This window comes from Acanthamoeba castellanii, assembly GCF_000313135.1.
Source record: "Acanthamoeba castellanii str. Neff unplaced genomic scaffold scf7180000084733, whole genome shotgun sequence".
NCBI lineage: Eukaryota > Discosea > Longamoebia > Acanthamoebidae > Acanthamoeba > Acanthamoeba castellanii.
The window spans coordinates 140,781-153,383 of record NW_004457260.1 but is presented as its reverse complement, the minus strand read 5'-3'; the positions used below and the strand labels follow the sequence as shown (position 1 = coordinate 153,383).

General features: G+C 57.3%; 6 protein-coding genes across 6 annotated transcripts; 3 read left to right on the top strand and 3 right to left on the bottom strand.

Annotated features, from left to right (window-relative positions):
• Positions 1-183: 183 nt before the first annotated feature.
• On the top strand, positions 184-876 carry ACA1_388710 (guanine nucleotidebinding protein alpha-1 subunit; the record flags this gene model as incomplete). The annotated part of the gene is made up of 4 exons (XM_004333146.1): positions 184-373; positions 445-517; positions 608-717; positions 800-876. 4 exons carry the CDS (start codon positions 184-186, stop codon positions 874-876), a joined length of 450 nt encoding a protein of 149 aa, XP_004333194.1.
• Positions 877-1,187: 311 nt separating this feature from the next.
• On the top strand, positions 1,188-4,161 carry ACA1_388700 (uncharacterized protein; the record flags this gene model as incomplete). The annotated part of the gene is made up of 15 exons (XM_004333145.1): positions 1,188-1,272; positions 1,399-1,519; positions 1,615-1,799; positions 1,864-1,934; positions 2,013-2,089; positions 2,200-2,299; positions 2,470-2,589; positions 2,652-2,726; positions 2,856-2,930; positions 3,058-3,153; positions 3,241-3,325; positions 3,410-3,571; positions 3,645-3,725; positions 3,833-3,948; positions 4,033-4,161. The coding sequence occupies 15 exons, from the start codon at positions 1,188-1,190 to the stop codon at positions 4,159-4,161; spliced, it is 1,578 nt and encodes a 525-aa protein (XP_004333193.1).
• Positions 4,162-4,335: 174 nt separating this feature from the next.
• ACA1_388690 (uncharacterized protein) lies at positions 4,336-4,951 on the bottom strand (the record flags this gene model as incomplete). Its single annotated transcript, XM_004333144.1, has 3 exons — positions 4,336-4,433; positions 4,531-4,663; positions 4,724-4,951. 3 exons carry the CDS (start codon positions 4,949-4,951, stop codon positions 4,336-4,338), a joined length of 459 nt encoding a protein of 152 aa, XP_004333192.1.
• A 590-nt stretch (positions 4,952-5,541) lies between these two features.
• On the top strand, positions 5,542-9,006 carry ACA1_388680 (Frizzled/Smoothened family membrane region protein; the record flags this gene model as incomplete). Its single annotated transcript, XM_004333143.1, has 17 exons — positions 5,542-5,729; positions 5,895-5,937; positions 6,062-6,173; positions 6,255-6,331; positions 6,431-6,581; positions 6,678-6,946; positions 7,033-7,116; positions 7,179-7,254; positions 7,325-7,395; positions 7,577-7,660; positions 7,738-7,819; positions 7,922-7,983; positions 8,061-8,199; positions 8,274-8,334; positions 8,429-8,603; positions 8,756-8,841; positions 8,940-9,006. 17 exons carry the CDS (start codon positions 5,542-5,544, stop codon positions 9,004-9,006), a joined length of 1,827 nt encoding a protein of 608 aa, XP_004333191.1.
• A 137-nt stretch (positions 9,007-9,143) lies between these two features.
• ACA1_388670 (uncharacterized protein) lies at positions 9,144-9,578 on the bottom strand (the record flags this gene model as incomplete). The annotated part of the gene is made up of 1 exon (XM_004333142.1): positions 9,144-9,578. The coding sequence occupies one exon, from the start codon at positions 9,576-9,578 to the stop codon at positions 9,144-9,146; it is 435 nt and encodes a 144-aa protein (XP_004333190.1).
• Positions 9,579-9,860: 282 nt separating this feature from the next.
• On the bottom strand, positions 9,861-12,594 carry ACA1_388660 (uncharacterized protein; the record flags this gene model as incomplete). The annotated part of the gene is made up of 8 exons (XM_004333141.1): positions 9,861-10,525; positions 10,653-10,809; positions 10,947-11,161; positions 11,303-11,446; positions 11,516-11,573; positions 11,754-12,017; positions 12,188-12,314; positions 12,437-12,594. 8 exons carry the CDS (start codon positions 12,592-12,594, stop codon positions 9,861-9,863), a joined length of 1,788 nt encoding a protein of 595 aa, XP_004333189.1.
• Between the last annotated feature and the right edge of the window lie 9 nt (positions 12,595-12,603).

The following is a 12,603-nucleotide window of genomic DNA, read 5'->3' as shown; positions in this document are numbered from 1 at the left end:
TACACACCCGACGAGCAAGACATCTTGCACTCGCGGACAAAGACCACCGGCATCATCGAAACAGAGTTCGACTTGGGAATCACGCACTTCAAGTACGACCTTGCTCTTAGGGCGAGTGTGGTTGTGAGAGAGAGAGAGGGTGTGTGTGTGTTGGGCTCACGAAATGGTGTTGAACGATGCAGAATGGTGGACGTGGGAGGCCAGAGAAGCGAACGCAGGAAGTGGATGCATTGTTTCCAGGACGTGACGGCGGTGATCTTCTGCGTGGCGCTGTCCGAGTACGACCTAAAGCTGTACGAAGACGACAGCACCATGCGAATGGAGGACTCGGTGAAGCTCTTCAAGGAGGTCTGCAACAACAAATGGTTCAAGGGTACGCCCACAAGGTCTTGCAGACAGAGACTTGATTCTCATTCTTATCTTTCTCATTCGTCATGCACTCAGAGACCGCAATGATCATCTTCTTGAACAAGAAGGACATTTTCGAGGAGAAGATTCAAAAGGTGGACTTGAGCGTGTGCTTCTCGGACTATGAGGGTACAAGTTACGCAGCAGTGACTCGCTCAACTTCAGCACTAACAACACAATCATGCGCGCCGCGCCGCAGGAGGAAGGACTACGATAAGGCGGTTCACTACATCAAGGAGAAGTTCAAAGCACAAAACGAGAACGTGCGAAAGGAGCTCTACTTCCACTGCACCTGCGCCACCGACACATGTACGCAGCCAAACTTTGGGCTGAGTGAAAGTTTGCTCTGCGTAGACTCACCGCCAATACCAATGTCGTCTCTGGGAATCAGCAAACATCGAGGTGGTGTTCGACGCGGTGAAGGACATCATCATCATGGGGGTCAACGGCATGGACGGAGGTATTTAAGGCGGTGTATTGCACTGCACGATCGAGGTGCAATGTGACGCGAGAGAAGGACAAGAGCTTTCCTCAAGACGCGTGCTGGAGGTTACGTGGCTGTGCACGTCGTTCTTTTGTAAGATATAACCTCTAGCGGTTGCAAATTCTCTTCACACCGTCGTGTGTTGCATTCAGCTTGGGGAGGGGGCAAGCCGTGGAAAAAGAGAGAGAAAAGGCCCCAGAAATAGCGATAGAACAGGTGGCGGTAATTTCGGGCCGAGAGGGAGAGAGCTTTTGTAGTGGTTTTGCGTTTTGGCAACTCAACGCAAGCACCCAAGATGTACGGCCCGCGTGCTGCAGCTGGCAGCGTACCACTTCTGCTTTGCCTCCTGATTGTTGGCGCCTTCTGCTCCTCTGCCATCGGTACCCCCCCCCCCAATTTCACTCTTTGATTCCATCTTTTGCATTCAGCAATAAATGGGCCTACTCTATGAAATTCATCTCTATTTCATCTCATCGCGCACAAAACATTGTTTTTGGGGCTTGCAGATAAAGAGCAGGAGCGCCTGGAGCGCATCCGAGAGAAGGTGAGTTCCCTCGTGGACCCTCTTCGCGAGGCCGAGGAGGCTCTCGCCGCCCGATTCATCGCACCCGAGTCAGGCTCGGACGAGTACGTACCACCTCGAGAGTACCCGCCTGCATGCCATCTCGCATGTACATGGTGTACTGATGATGATGGTCGCACGCACCACCGCACACGCGCAGTAACAAGAGCCTGTTCTCGTTGATCCCCGGGCGCTACCCCAAGGCGGTCTCGCTGCCCGAGTTCCTGGAGAGCCTGCCCACGCTCCCCGGAGGCCCCGAGGCCCTCCAAATCGTCATCGAACTCATCCAGAGCAAGACCGGTCCGTTCCACCACTGGCCCACCATGCGGGAATGGGAATGCGCTCGTGGCGTTGTGGTGTGCATTCCTGACATTGTTGTGACCGTGCCCCCGCTCGCGACTATGTACAGGTATCAACATTCCCGAGGACACGTTGAAGCTCATCCTGAGCGACAGCTCGCTGCTGCTCAACTACTTCAAGGTGCCGCGGCTTGCGTGCTGGCTTGGTCGCAGCCTCAGGTTCTTTAGCTGACTTTGTCGCTTTTGTACGCAAACCTAGGGCTCGCCGCGTCTGTTGCACCAGCTGTGGGCCGGCCTGAACTACGTCATGCCGCCCAGCAACCAGACCGCCTTCCGGTACGTACTAGCTGTGCCCTCGCTCGCGAGCGGACTGGGGAATGCGATACAGAGAGTTGGAATATAGTTCACTGACGAAAGCGTTTTGTGGACGTTTGTGGTGCGCGCAGTGTGCCGTCGGGCTTCAACTTCCCGGACGAGCTGACCACATTTGCCTTCAACGTCACGCCTTACCTCCCGAGCATCTCGCCCCTCACCCCCAACTCCTCGGTGCGCACCGCACGACACGCACAGCACACATGACCACCCACCCACCCACCCACAACACACACACACACACACACACGACACACACAGCACACATGACCACACACACACACACGACACACACGACACACACACACACACACACACTAATACAACACCGCAACACAACGCAGGTCTGGTTCGGTTTCTTCATGCCCGAGACGACCACGCTCGAGCAGGCCAAGATTAACTTCCTCACCTCCTTCATTCTCAACCAACTGTCCGACAACCACCACCTTAAGCCCACCGACCCCGTACGTCCCTCCCCGTTGTATGTGGTCTCGGAGTCCCTCCATAACCCGGTGCGCTCGTGCAGAACTGGTTCGTTGTCAAGGTCAAGGGCCAGTCCTACTCGCGCATCGACACGTTCTTCAACGCTCTTCTGGCCGACGTACGTTGTCCCGATATTGATCGCACCTTTCTTCTTTGGCGCTTCTGTTGCTGCCACGACCCATCGTGTTTCGTTTTTTCTTCGTTCTTCTTTCTTACCGTCGTGACGACGCCACCTTCCACGTTACAGAACCAAGCCAGCCTGAACACCTACCTCACCAAGCGTATTGCGGCGTTCTATGGCCTCTACATGCAAGACAAGCAGGTATTTATATTTGGCCATTAATTAAGCGAATGGCAATGCAAGTTGTGCAAGACGGCTGATCACTGCAGTGACAACACGACACACTACACGACACACTCACATTGTTTTTCAACGGCAATCCGATCAGGGTAATCTGCTCGAGGTGGCCGACCCCGTGATGATCCAAACCGGCCTCTTCGATCCGACCGGCAAAAACGAAGTCGTGCTTCCTGCCATCCACTCGGTAAGCGCACACGACAAAAAACACACAAACACGCCACAATGACGGCTCACACCACACCACACCACCCATTCTTTTTCCTGTTCGCAGGAGTACGTGATCGAGTTCGGCGCGGGCAACTTCAACTTCAACGTGGTCTGGTACGAGGGCGACGACGGCATCGGCTTCTTCCCCGGTATGCCCACGTGCCCCCCCCCAACAACAAAAGCAGTGAGCTAAACAGCTCGTCTTGTGTGGTGTGTGTGCGATACCGCAACAGGCAACATGTGGTTGCTGGAGAGCTGGGTGGGCACGCTCAACGGACCCAACATCACCGGCAGCCAGGGCGTCAACGCCATTCTCTACATGAGCGCGCTCCGTGACATCCTCATCCAGACGGCCGTCAAGAACGAGCTGTGGGACGACGGCTACGGCGTTTCCGGTAGACATTTCTGAACTCCTGCGCGTATGTCGAGTGTATGACTGAAATGCGAGGAATGTGTGGAATGCCGCAGGCGTGTGCGACGATTCGTGCGGCATCATCGAGATGGTCACCACGGGCAGCTCCACCGAGTACCCCAACCTCATGGACAAGAGTACGCCACTGCCTGCCGTCTTCTTCATTTTCGTTCTTTCTTTCGTTCTTTCGTTCTCTTTCGCTTTTCCCCGCTAACAACCTGCGCACATCGCGACATGGCCGCAGGCTTCGTGGTGCCGGAGATCCTCTATCGCGTGCGACAGAGGGACGACCTGTCCTATCTCTACTACGACCTCCTCAAGATCGTCAACAACATGCCCGTCGACTGGCGAGGCACCAAGGTTCGCTCTCGCAAGCCTTACGACCCTCCCCCCCCCTTCAGTCGGCCCGTCACTCACTCACCAACCAACCCCCTTGGTTTCCAGGACCCGACGGCTCGCTCGAGGGCAGCGGGCACGATCGTGTGGCCCGTGGGCGCCGAGCCCTTCCAGTGCGTGATCGACGCGCGCGCCATTCTCAACGCCTACGACTGGCCCACCGCCCAGTCCGTCTAATCGAGGCCCTTCGTTGGTGCTTCAGATCATTTTTATTATTTATTTACTCTGTTTTCTTGTATTTTTTTGGTTTCCTCTCATCATAACATGGCCGCGTCCTTGTTTCCTTTAGCGTGTGCGGCGTGTGCGGTGGTGTGTGCGGTGAACGATAACGAGGCGGGGGCCAGAGTAGCTTTAGGCCAGCCGATCCTCGAACGTGAGGACCTCGTACGGCGCGACGGTGTGCTCCTCGCCACCGTACGACACCATCATCCCGTCCCTCAGGTGGTTCCCTGCATTCCACACCACACCAGCAACGCAACACACATTCCAAGCATTCCATGAGAACGCTGCGTCGTGGTATGCGTGAGCTGCTGCGGGGACACTCACCGGCCTTGCCGACGTGGACGCCGCCGTGGACCTTGCCGCGGGCGATGCACAGGCCGTGGCCGTCACGCTCCTTGCCGCCGATCCATGCCTTCTCGGGCATCTGCTGTCCCCGCTCCATCTTCACCCAGTGCACCTACACGGTGTGCGTGTTCTGTGAGCCACAGCGCGACACACAACACATCACACGACGTACGCAGGCGAGCTGGCGCGGGTTGCAGCAGAGCACTTCGTAGTCGCTCTTGGTCACCTCCTTGCCGCCCCAGCCGAAGTGGATGGCCCCGAGCGGCTTGGAGGTCTTGCCTGGGTGCTGACCACCCTCATGCTCGGCGCGCGCCACGTAGAGCGCCGTCCCGTCGGCCTCGTAGCCGGCCACCAGCGCGTTGGGGGGAATCTGTCCGTTGGTCACCTTTACCCAGCTCATGTCAACTAAACTTGTAGTTAATAGTGCAGTGTGGTCAAGTTGTGCTTTTGTTGGGTCTGAAAGAGAAGAGGAGTGCGCCTCGGCAAGAGGGCAGCGGATGACGTGTCGGGCTACCAACCACCAACGTTGGAATTTTCCATGGATCGCAGCTCATGTCGGGGGGCCAATCGACAACCAGAAAACGAGCTGAAGTACTATTGGTGGACTTCTTCCTGTTGGGATTGGGTGGCACCAATACTCGAAGAAAATTCGATATCTCAAAGTAGGATATTTCCAGCCTCTAAATTTCGGCTTTCGAGTGAAATGTCCGTGATTCCAAACCACAAATGTTAAATAAAAAGAAACGAAAAAGAAAACACAGGTTGCCTAGTTGCAGGTGACATGTAACCAATCCCGCTTCACCGTTCCAGGTGGTGCAATTCCGGAGTGTGAAGCGTAACCTAGCCATCGCGGGTTGCACTTCGCCGTGCTTCACCTGTTTCCGTACCTTCACTCTTGCATCTTCCGTTCGTAGCCGTCCGAAAAAGATGAAGACGAGAACTTCTTCTCCCGCTCCTCCTCTTCTTCTTTTCGGGCTGGTGCTGGCGGCGATGATGATGATGATGATTTCTCCCTCCTCCCTCCTCATCTCCGCCGAGCAGCAGACTGGCCTTCGCGATGAGCGGGCCATCGCCGCCGCCTGCGTCCCGTGGCGGGGGTCCCCGGCCACCGCCGGCAAGTGCGACCACGTCATGTCCGCCGTCGTGCCCCCCTCCCTCCCTAACAACGTCCTCCTCATGTGCGCCCTCCCTCGCTTTCGTTCTTTCATCTCTTTCGTTCTTTCTTCGCTTTCGTTCTTTCAAGTGTTGTAATCCATCCATCACCTTGTGCCCGTGATCGCGTTGGCGTAAATGGTCTGACTTTCCCTTATATTCCTAATTTGTGTTCTCCTTGTTCTCCACAGTGGCCAGTCGTACGAGGCCACAGACAAGGCTGCCGCCAACAAGGTGAGTGCTGTATTACATTCAAATTAGTTTTTTCTTTTTTATTTGTTTTGATTTTTAATATCTTATACAGATATTATTATCTTTTTTTTCCTCCTCGTGTGATTAATTGGCAACATGGTATCAGACGGTGTTAATGGGCGCGTTCTTCCCGCCCGTGTGTCGGAATCCCCTGCTGGCATTGACGTGCATGGGCAACTTCCTCCACTGCCGCTTCTCCACCGTGCCTCAGTTCGACGGTATACCGGCGGCACACACGACACACACGACACCACGACACGTTTCTCAATCAAACGGTATTGATCCCACGTGTGCGCCAGTCTACCCGCCTTGCCGGTCGGTGTGCGAAGCCGTGGTCCTGGGCTGCACCGCCTTCTTTGAGTCGCAGGGCACCCTCGTACGGAAGACCATTCTCCTTGGGCGCACCGCACGCACTCACCCGACACGGCACTCACGGCACGCGGCACACGACACACGCGGCACACGCGGCAAACAGGGTCAGCTGCCGGACTGCGATCAGATCGACAACAGCACCGGCACGCCCTTGCCGGCCTTCCCTCCGGACGGCACCCAGTGCCTCTCCGTGCCACCCGACCTCTGTACCACCTCCCCTAAGCCATTCATTCATGGCGACCTTACCGACCATCGTGTGTGTCGTGTGTCGTGTGTCGTGTGTGTGTCGTGTGTGTGTCGTGTGGTCGTGTGTGCCGTGTGTGCGCCGTGTGTGCGTCGTGTGTCGACAGTTGTGCCGTACACGCAGGCGGACTGCCCCTATCCGCTAAAGTACAACTACGACGGCGAGTCGTCGTTCGCCGAGAACGGCTACAACGGACAGGACATGTGCGTCATGCCCTGCCCGAACCCGATGTGGAGCGACGCCGAGTGGACCGGCGGCATCACCATCATGATGATCGTCGGCGGCTGCTCGTTCATCCTCGCCGCCTTCATGGTGATCACGCTGTGTCTCATGCCCGCCAAGCGACGCTACCCCGGCTCCCTCTTCATCTACATCGTACCCACTCCACTCTGTGCCCAGTCTTTTTAACTCCGACACGCGTGGTCGTGGCACTGATCGTGTGTCGTGTGTGTCGTGTGTAGATCAGTTGCTCGATGGTGGTGAGCTTCGTGGTGGTGTTCTTCCCGCTCGTTTCGGGCGGACCCACTCGCATGGTCTGCACTCACGTACGTCGGCGCCGCACACACACGCACACACGCGCATGGAAACTCACAATCACTTGATTCAGGGCTCGCCTCCGGTTGAGGTCACGTTCGACAATGCGCGCGAACACGATGGCGGCGGCGTACCGTGCGTGCTTCAAGGTACGCGCCACGCACCATCACCGCACACCATCGGTTCCATCCATTCTCGAATTGCCAATCGCTGTTGCAGGAATGGGCATCCTTTTCTTCGGACTCGCAGCCAATTTCTGGTGGCTCGCGTTGTGCATCAACGTGTTCGAGGTGCGCCCCGCCCACTCCCCTTATTCTCTTCTTCATTCCAACATTCGCTAACTCACCACCGCACACGCACCACCGCACACGCACCACCGCACACGCACCACCGCACACGCACCACCGCACACGCACCACCGCACACGCACCACCGCACATACAGATGATCTTCCTGCGCCGGTCGGTGCAGGGAATTCGTCGGTTCCATTTGTTCTTCCACATCGTGGCGTGGGGCCTTCCGACCCTCGCCGTCATTATCTGTCTTGCCGGCACCGTACGCACGCTTTGCCCGCAATGGTCAGTATAGGCTGGCATCTAAGGAATGTGGTATCGTTGTTGCCTTGGTGACAGACCTTCGGCGCGCTGCCGGCGATTCCCTACTGCTTCGTGGCGGGCAACGAGTGGTGGGCCTGGACCGTCTTCTACTTCCCCAGTACCCTCTCCCACACATCCCAACCTCTTCGTCGTAATTCTGACCCGTCCTGCGTGTGTCGTGCGTGTCGTGCGTGTCGTGTCGTGTGGTGTGTCCGCCTAGTCGGCATCACCCTCATCGTCGGAAGCATTCTGATGGTGGCTGCGGTCGGGCGCATGATCAAGGTACGTCCGCCTTTGTTTGTTTTCTTCGCAGCGAATGCAGCAGTTGTTGATTGAGTGTGTGTCGTGCGTGAGGCTAGATTCGATTCCGCATCCGGCGAGGCACGACGACGGGCCAGACCATCGAGCAGGTGGTCCGGCTACTGCTCTTGATCGTCGCCTACTGGCTCATCCTTACCTACCCCTGGGCCTTCCGTATCTACACGCGCGTCATCGAAGGTTTCCGCTTTCGCTTTTGCTTTCGCTCTTTTTTTGTTCCTTTTTTTACTCCTATTTGTTGCGTGACCGTCCAGATGACATCGCCGATGGCGTTGAAGCGCAGATTCGTTGCAGCGTGGCGACCGGACAGGAGTGGTACCGTTCTCTTTTCATGCTGCCATCAGTCCAATTGCAAATCGACACTGACCGTCGTGTGTCGTGTCGTGTCGTGTCGTGTGTACCTTTTTAGTGGGCTGGACACGCGCATCAACATCGGCTCGTGGTACCTCATGCTCATTGATCTGAGTTGCCACGGCTTCGTGCTGTTCGGCTGCCTCTGCTCGACGGAGACCATCCGGTTCTGGGTGCAAATCCACAAGATCATGTACACCAAGCCCTTCCGAGATGCCATTGCCGAGGTCAAGGTACAGCTACTGCGCCCAACACACACGACACACACGACAATCATCACAGACTCGCGCAAGCGCAAGCACGGAACAAACCACACACACACACACACACGACACACACGACACAAACGACACGCGCTGAGTGAGCTATTCCTCTTCGGCCAAAGGACATGATCTCCGGTTCGGGCGATGACGGATGGAGCAAGAGCACAGTCTCGCGCCAGTCCAAGCGAAGCTCCATGATGGCATCAAGGTACCTACGCCCGTCTTTGTTTCGCTTTTCTGCTTCAACCCCCCCCCCTCTTCGCGTTCGTTCTCTGGGCCGGCACCCTGATCGTGTTGAATCGCCAGGTCGCAGGTCAGCGCAGACACGAGGAGCGCTAGTGTCGAGCAGGACGGTGACGAAGAGGGCCTGTAAACACGAAGCTGTACCAATTCATTACAACAAAAATAAAATAAAATAACAAATTACTTCACGCACCGTAAACTCTTTTTTGATTATTAAAATAGAGGCTATTTAATAATAAAAAAAGATGTGAATAGATCATCTTATTTTCAATCACGGGGGGCGAAGATGAGCACGGCGCCGTCGCTCTGGCTCTTGAGCACGAGCTGCGTGTCGCGCAGCTCCAGTTCGTAGGGACCGGCCGCCTTCGACAGCCGGGCCTGCAGGAAATCCTCAGCCTCCTCCATCCGCCGCTTCAGTGTACCGTTGGCGTCGTCGCCCGACACGCGCCCAAGGCCGCGCTCCGTCCATGCCGCGCCGCCGAAGGTGATCGTCGTCTTGTCGCCGTCGGTGGCCAGGGTGAAGCTGCCGCCACTGCCCGAGTTGATGGGCGACCGCACACTATAACCGCCCCCGGCGGTGAGGCTGAGAGACATACTGTCGGCGGCCCGTTGCGGGAAGGGTCCAGCCACGGGGGCGGGCTCGACCGACACAAAGTAGTACTCGTTGCCCAGGCGCTCGCGCAGTGCTTCGGTTTGGCTCATTGTGTTCTTGTTTTGGTGTACGTGACCTTAGGCAGGAAGAGTGTGCAGGCGGGTTTGGTGAGAACTAACTGCCAGTCATCGCTTTTATTGGTGCACTGACTTTTTCGGGCGCACAAAAGCCACAAAGAAAGTTTTTCACAATTCGGAGTTCGAAACGGAAACATGTTCCTGTGTGGGGCAGAGAGGTGGCACTGGGGGAACGGGGCGAAACCACCTTTCTTCAACAACTTCTTGAAACTTTCGGCCGACATACATTGAAATAGCGCGGCAGACAGCAGCAAGTCACTTGCTACCCTTGCGCCGCAGGGCAAGGAGGAGCGGCGTGTAGTGGCGGCCGCCCGCACCCACCACGTAGTGCTCTACAATCGCACGCCACCTTCCCCGCTCGTTGTCGTCAGCCGTTGCATAAGCCTCATCGATCCACGCTCCCACCTGCTCCGCACTCGCCAATGCGTTGAGCGCGTCGCACACCCTCTGCTCGTCGACGTAGACGTCGTCGTCGTCGTCGGTGTTGCGGTCCGGCTCGCGCAAGACCCGATCACCTTCATCGCTGACGGTGCCGCCAGCGTCGCTCGGCGAAGCGTCGGGCGCGTGGCAACACAGCCAGTCGATCTGGCGCACGAAGAACACCAGCAGCGCCCTCGCCTGGGCCTCGCTCAGTCGCTGTCCCAGGCCGGCGGGGGCCAGGCACCGGAGGACCAGGTTGGGCAAGCCCGCCACGATCACCGCGCGGCTCTGCTCCCAGGGCTCTTGGTCGGGCGTGAAGCAGTGCATGCAGGCCAGCAGGGCGTCGCGCACCAGGGACGCCGGCAGCACGTGCGCGTGGTGCAGGCCTAGCTGGAGCAGCGTCGCGGCCCGGTTGTGGGTGCCGAAGGAGCGGCACAGTGTGAGGAAGTTGTTTACCCACGACAGCTGCAATCCCGTGGCCATGTGTCTTGCCAGTTGCCCTGCGTTTTTTGTCGTGTGTCGTGTGTGTCGTGTGTGTCGTGTGTGGCACAGACGTGTTGTCATGCTGGTGGTCGTTGAGGCAAAAAGTCATCAAAACTAATCAGTAGGCGACGGTGTGGTGCGTACCGGCTGCCCATTCGGCATTGTGAAGCACGGGATCCCCACCTCTATAGTGCCTTCGTTCCGCAAAAAGGGCCGCCAGAGTGGCTTCGATGTGCGGCAGGCTGTCCTTGAGCGGGTCGGGCCCGAGCTTGGCCAGCTCGCCCAGCAAGGCAAACCCTTCCTTTATATGATCATTTGTTGAGCTCGCCCGCACACACACGCCACCGCACTACCGCACACGCACACGCCACCGCACACACGCCCGCGCACCACCGCACACGCTTACGTGCACATGGAAAAGATCATGCGCGGAAGTACCTGAGAAGTCAGGTCGGCGATGGCCACCAGCCGCGCAGGTGAGATGAAGCGCGAGAGGTCGCACCCTTCCTCGAACAGCCGGGAGCACAGGTCCGTGCACGCCCCGGCCAGCTGCCACTGATTTTCAGCCTCTCCCGCCCCGGTCGCCTGGTGGGCGCGAACACGCTCGATCTGGCCGGCGACCCGCTCCACGAACGGCTTGAATCTGTCCTTCACTGTTGCGTTTTTTTTCTTGAGTTCGTGTTGCGTGTTGCGTGTTGCGTGTTGCGTGTTGCGTGTTGCGTGTTGCGTGTTGCGTGTTGCGTGTTGCGTGTTGCGTGTTGCGTGTTGCGTGTTGCGTGTTGCGTGTTGCGTACTGGAGGGAACGAGATTGGCCACAGCAGACAGAGCGATGTCGAGATACTCCACGGTAGACTTGTTCGAAAGATCGAGATCAAGGGTAGCGCGTTCGACAGCGTCGAGAAGAAGTGGCACAAGAAGCTGCTCCAACTCAACGTCAACTGTGGGCGTGCGTGAGTGCGTGCGACAATCGAGGGTCACAACACAAGGCACGGATCATGTCTGGGTACCGATGCTGGTGAACTCGGGGCTTTCAAAGCACGTGCTGATCAGGTCAAGAAGGTGCCCCTGAGAATGAAGAGTTGTTAGCACAGCAAACACACAACACACAACACACAACACACAACACACAACACACAACACACAACACACAACACACAACACACAACACACAACACGGCACTTATTGGCAATGTCAGTGCCAGCACCACACGCACACACGCACACGTGCGACATTTGATCGCGCACCGATGGGTTGCGGCCAAGTGTGATGATGTTTTCCAGCAGGGCGCGGCCTTGCTCGGGCATCTGACGGAACAGGCCCTGCTCCACCAGGTTGGCCAGCGCAGTCATCACAGCAGCGTGCACCTTCGGGTCAGTGCGCATGATCTCGAGCAGAGAGTCGACCACTGCCCGACCGTCGATGTCGCTGCCTCTTCTGGCCTCGTCGGTGTTCAACACGGACCTGGCAAACCGAGAGACTGTCCAGCAGGCAATCTCGCGAAGCTTTGGCTGACGAAGTCAACAGCACATCACGACACACACGACACACACGACACGCACGACACACACCACACACGACAAACACGACACACACGCCACACGACAATAACACTCAGTACAGGTGTTTGTGGGTGGCGACGGTAGTTGGGGGCAAGATTGAGAGTGGGGGATGTGCGCACCTGGGGAACGGCGAGAGACGGGATGGCTGCAGCGTTGAAGTGTCTCAGCAGCTGCTTGATGGAGCTCGGTTCCCACAATTTGTACATGCTCTCAGCGACAATCCCCATCAGAAACACACCGCTCTCCCTGCCGTGTGCGGTGGTGCGTGTGCAGTGTGTGCGGTGATGCGTGTGCGTGCGTGCGTACAAGCGCATGGCAAGTGACTCAGTGACCCAAGTGGTTGCGGAGGGGGGAAGAATAAACTGTACCGGAGCTGCCAAGGGCTGTCTGACCGCACCATGGCCGGAACCACGCGCAGCACTTCAACTGCCAGGTCTTCGAAGCATTGACTGAGGATGTCGAGGAGATTGGCACTTGCCTTGCGCAGCTGCTCACTGATCGGCTCATCGCTGTCGGGGACCTGCATGGTACTAGG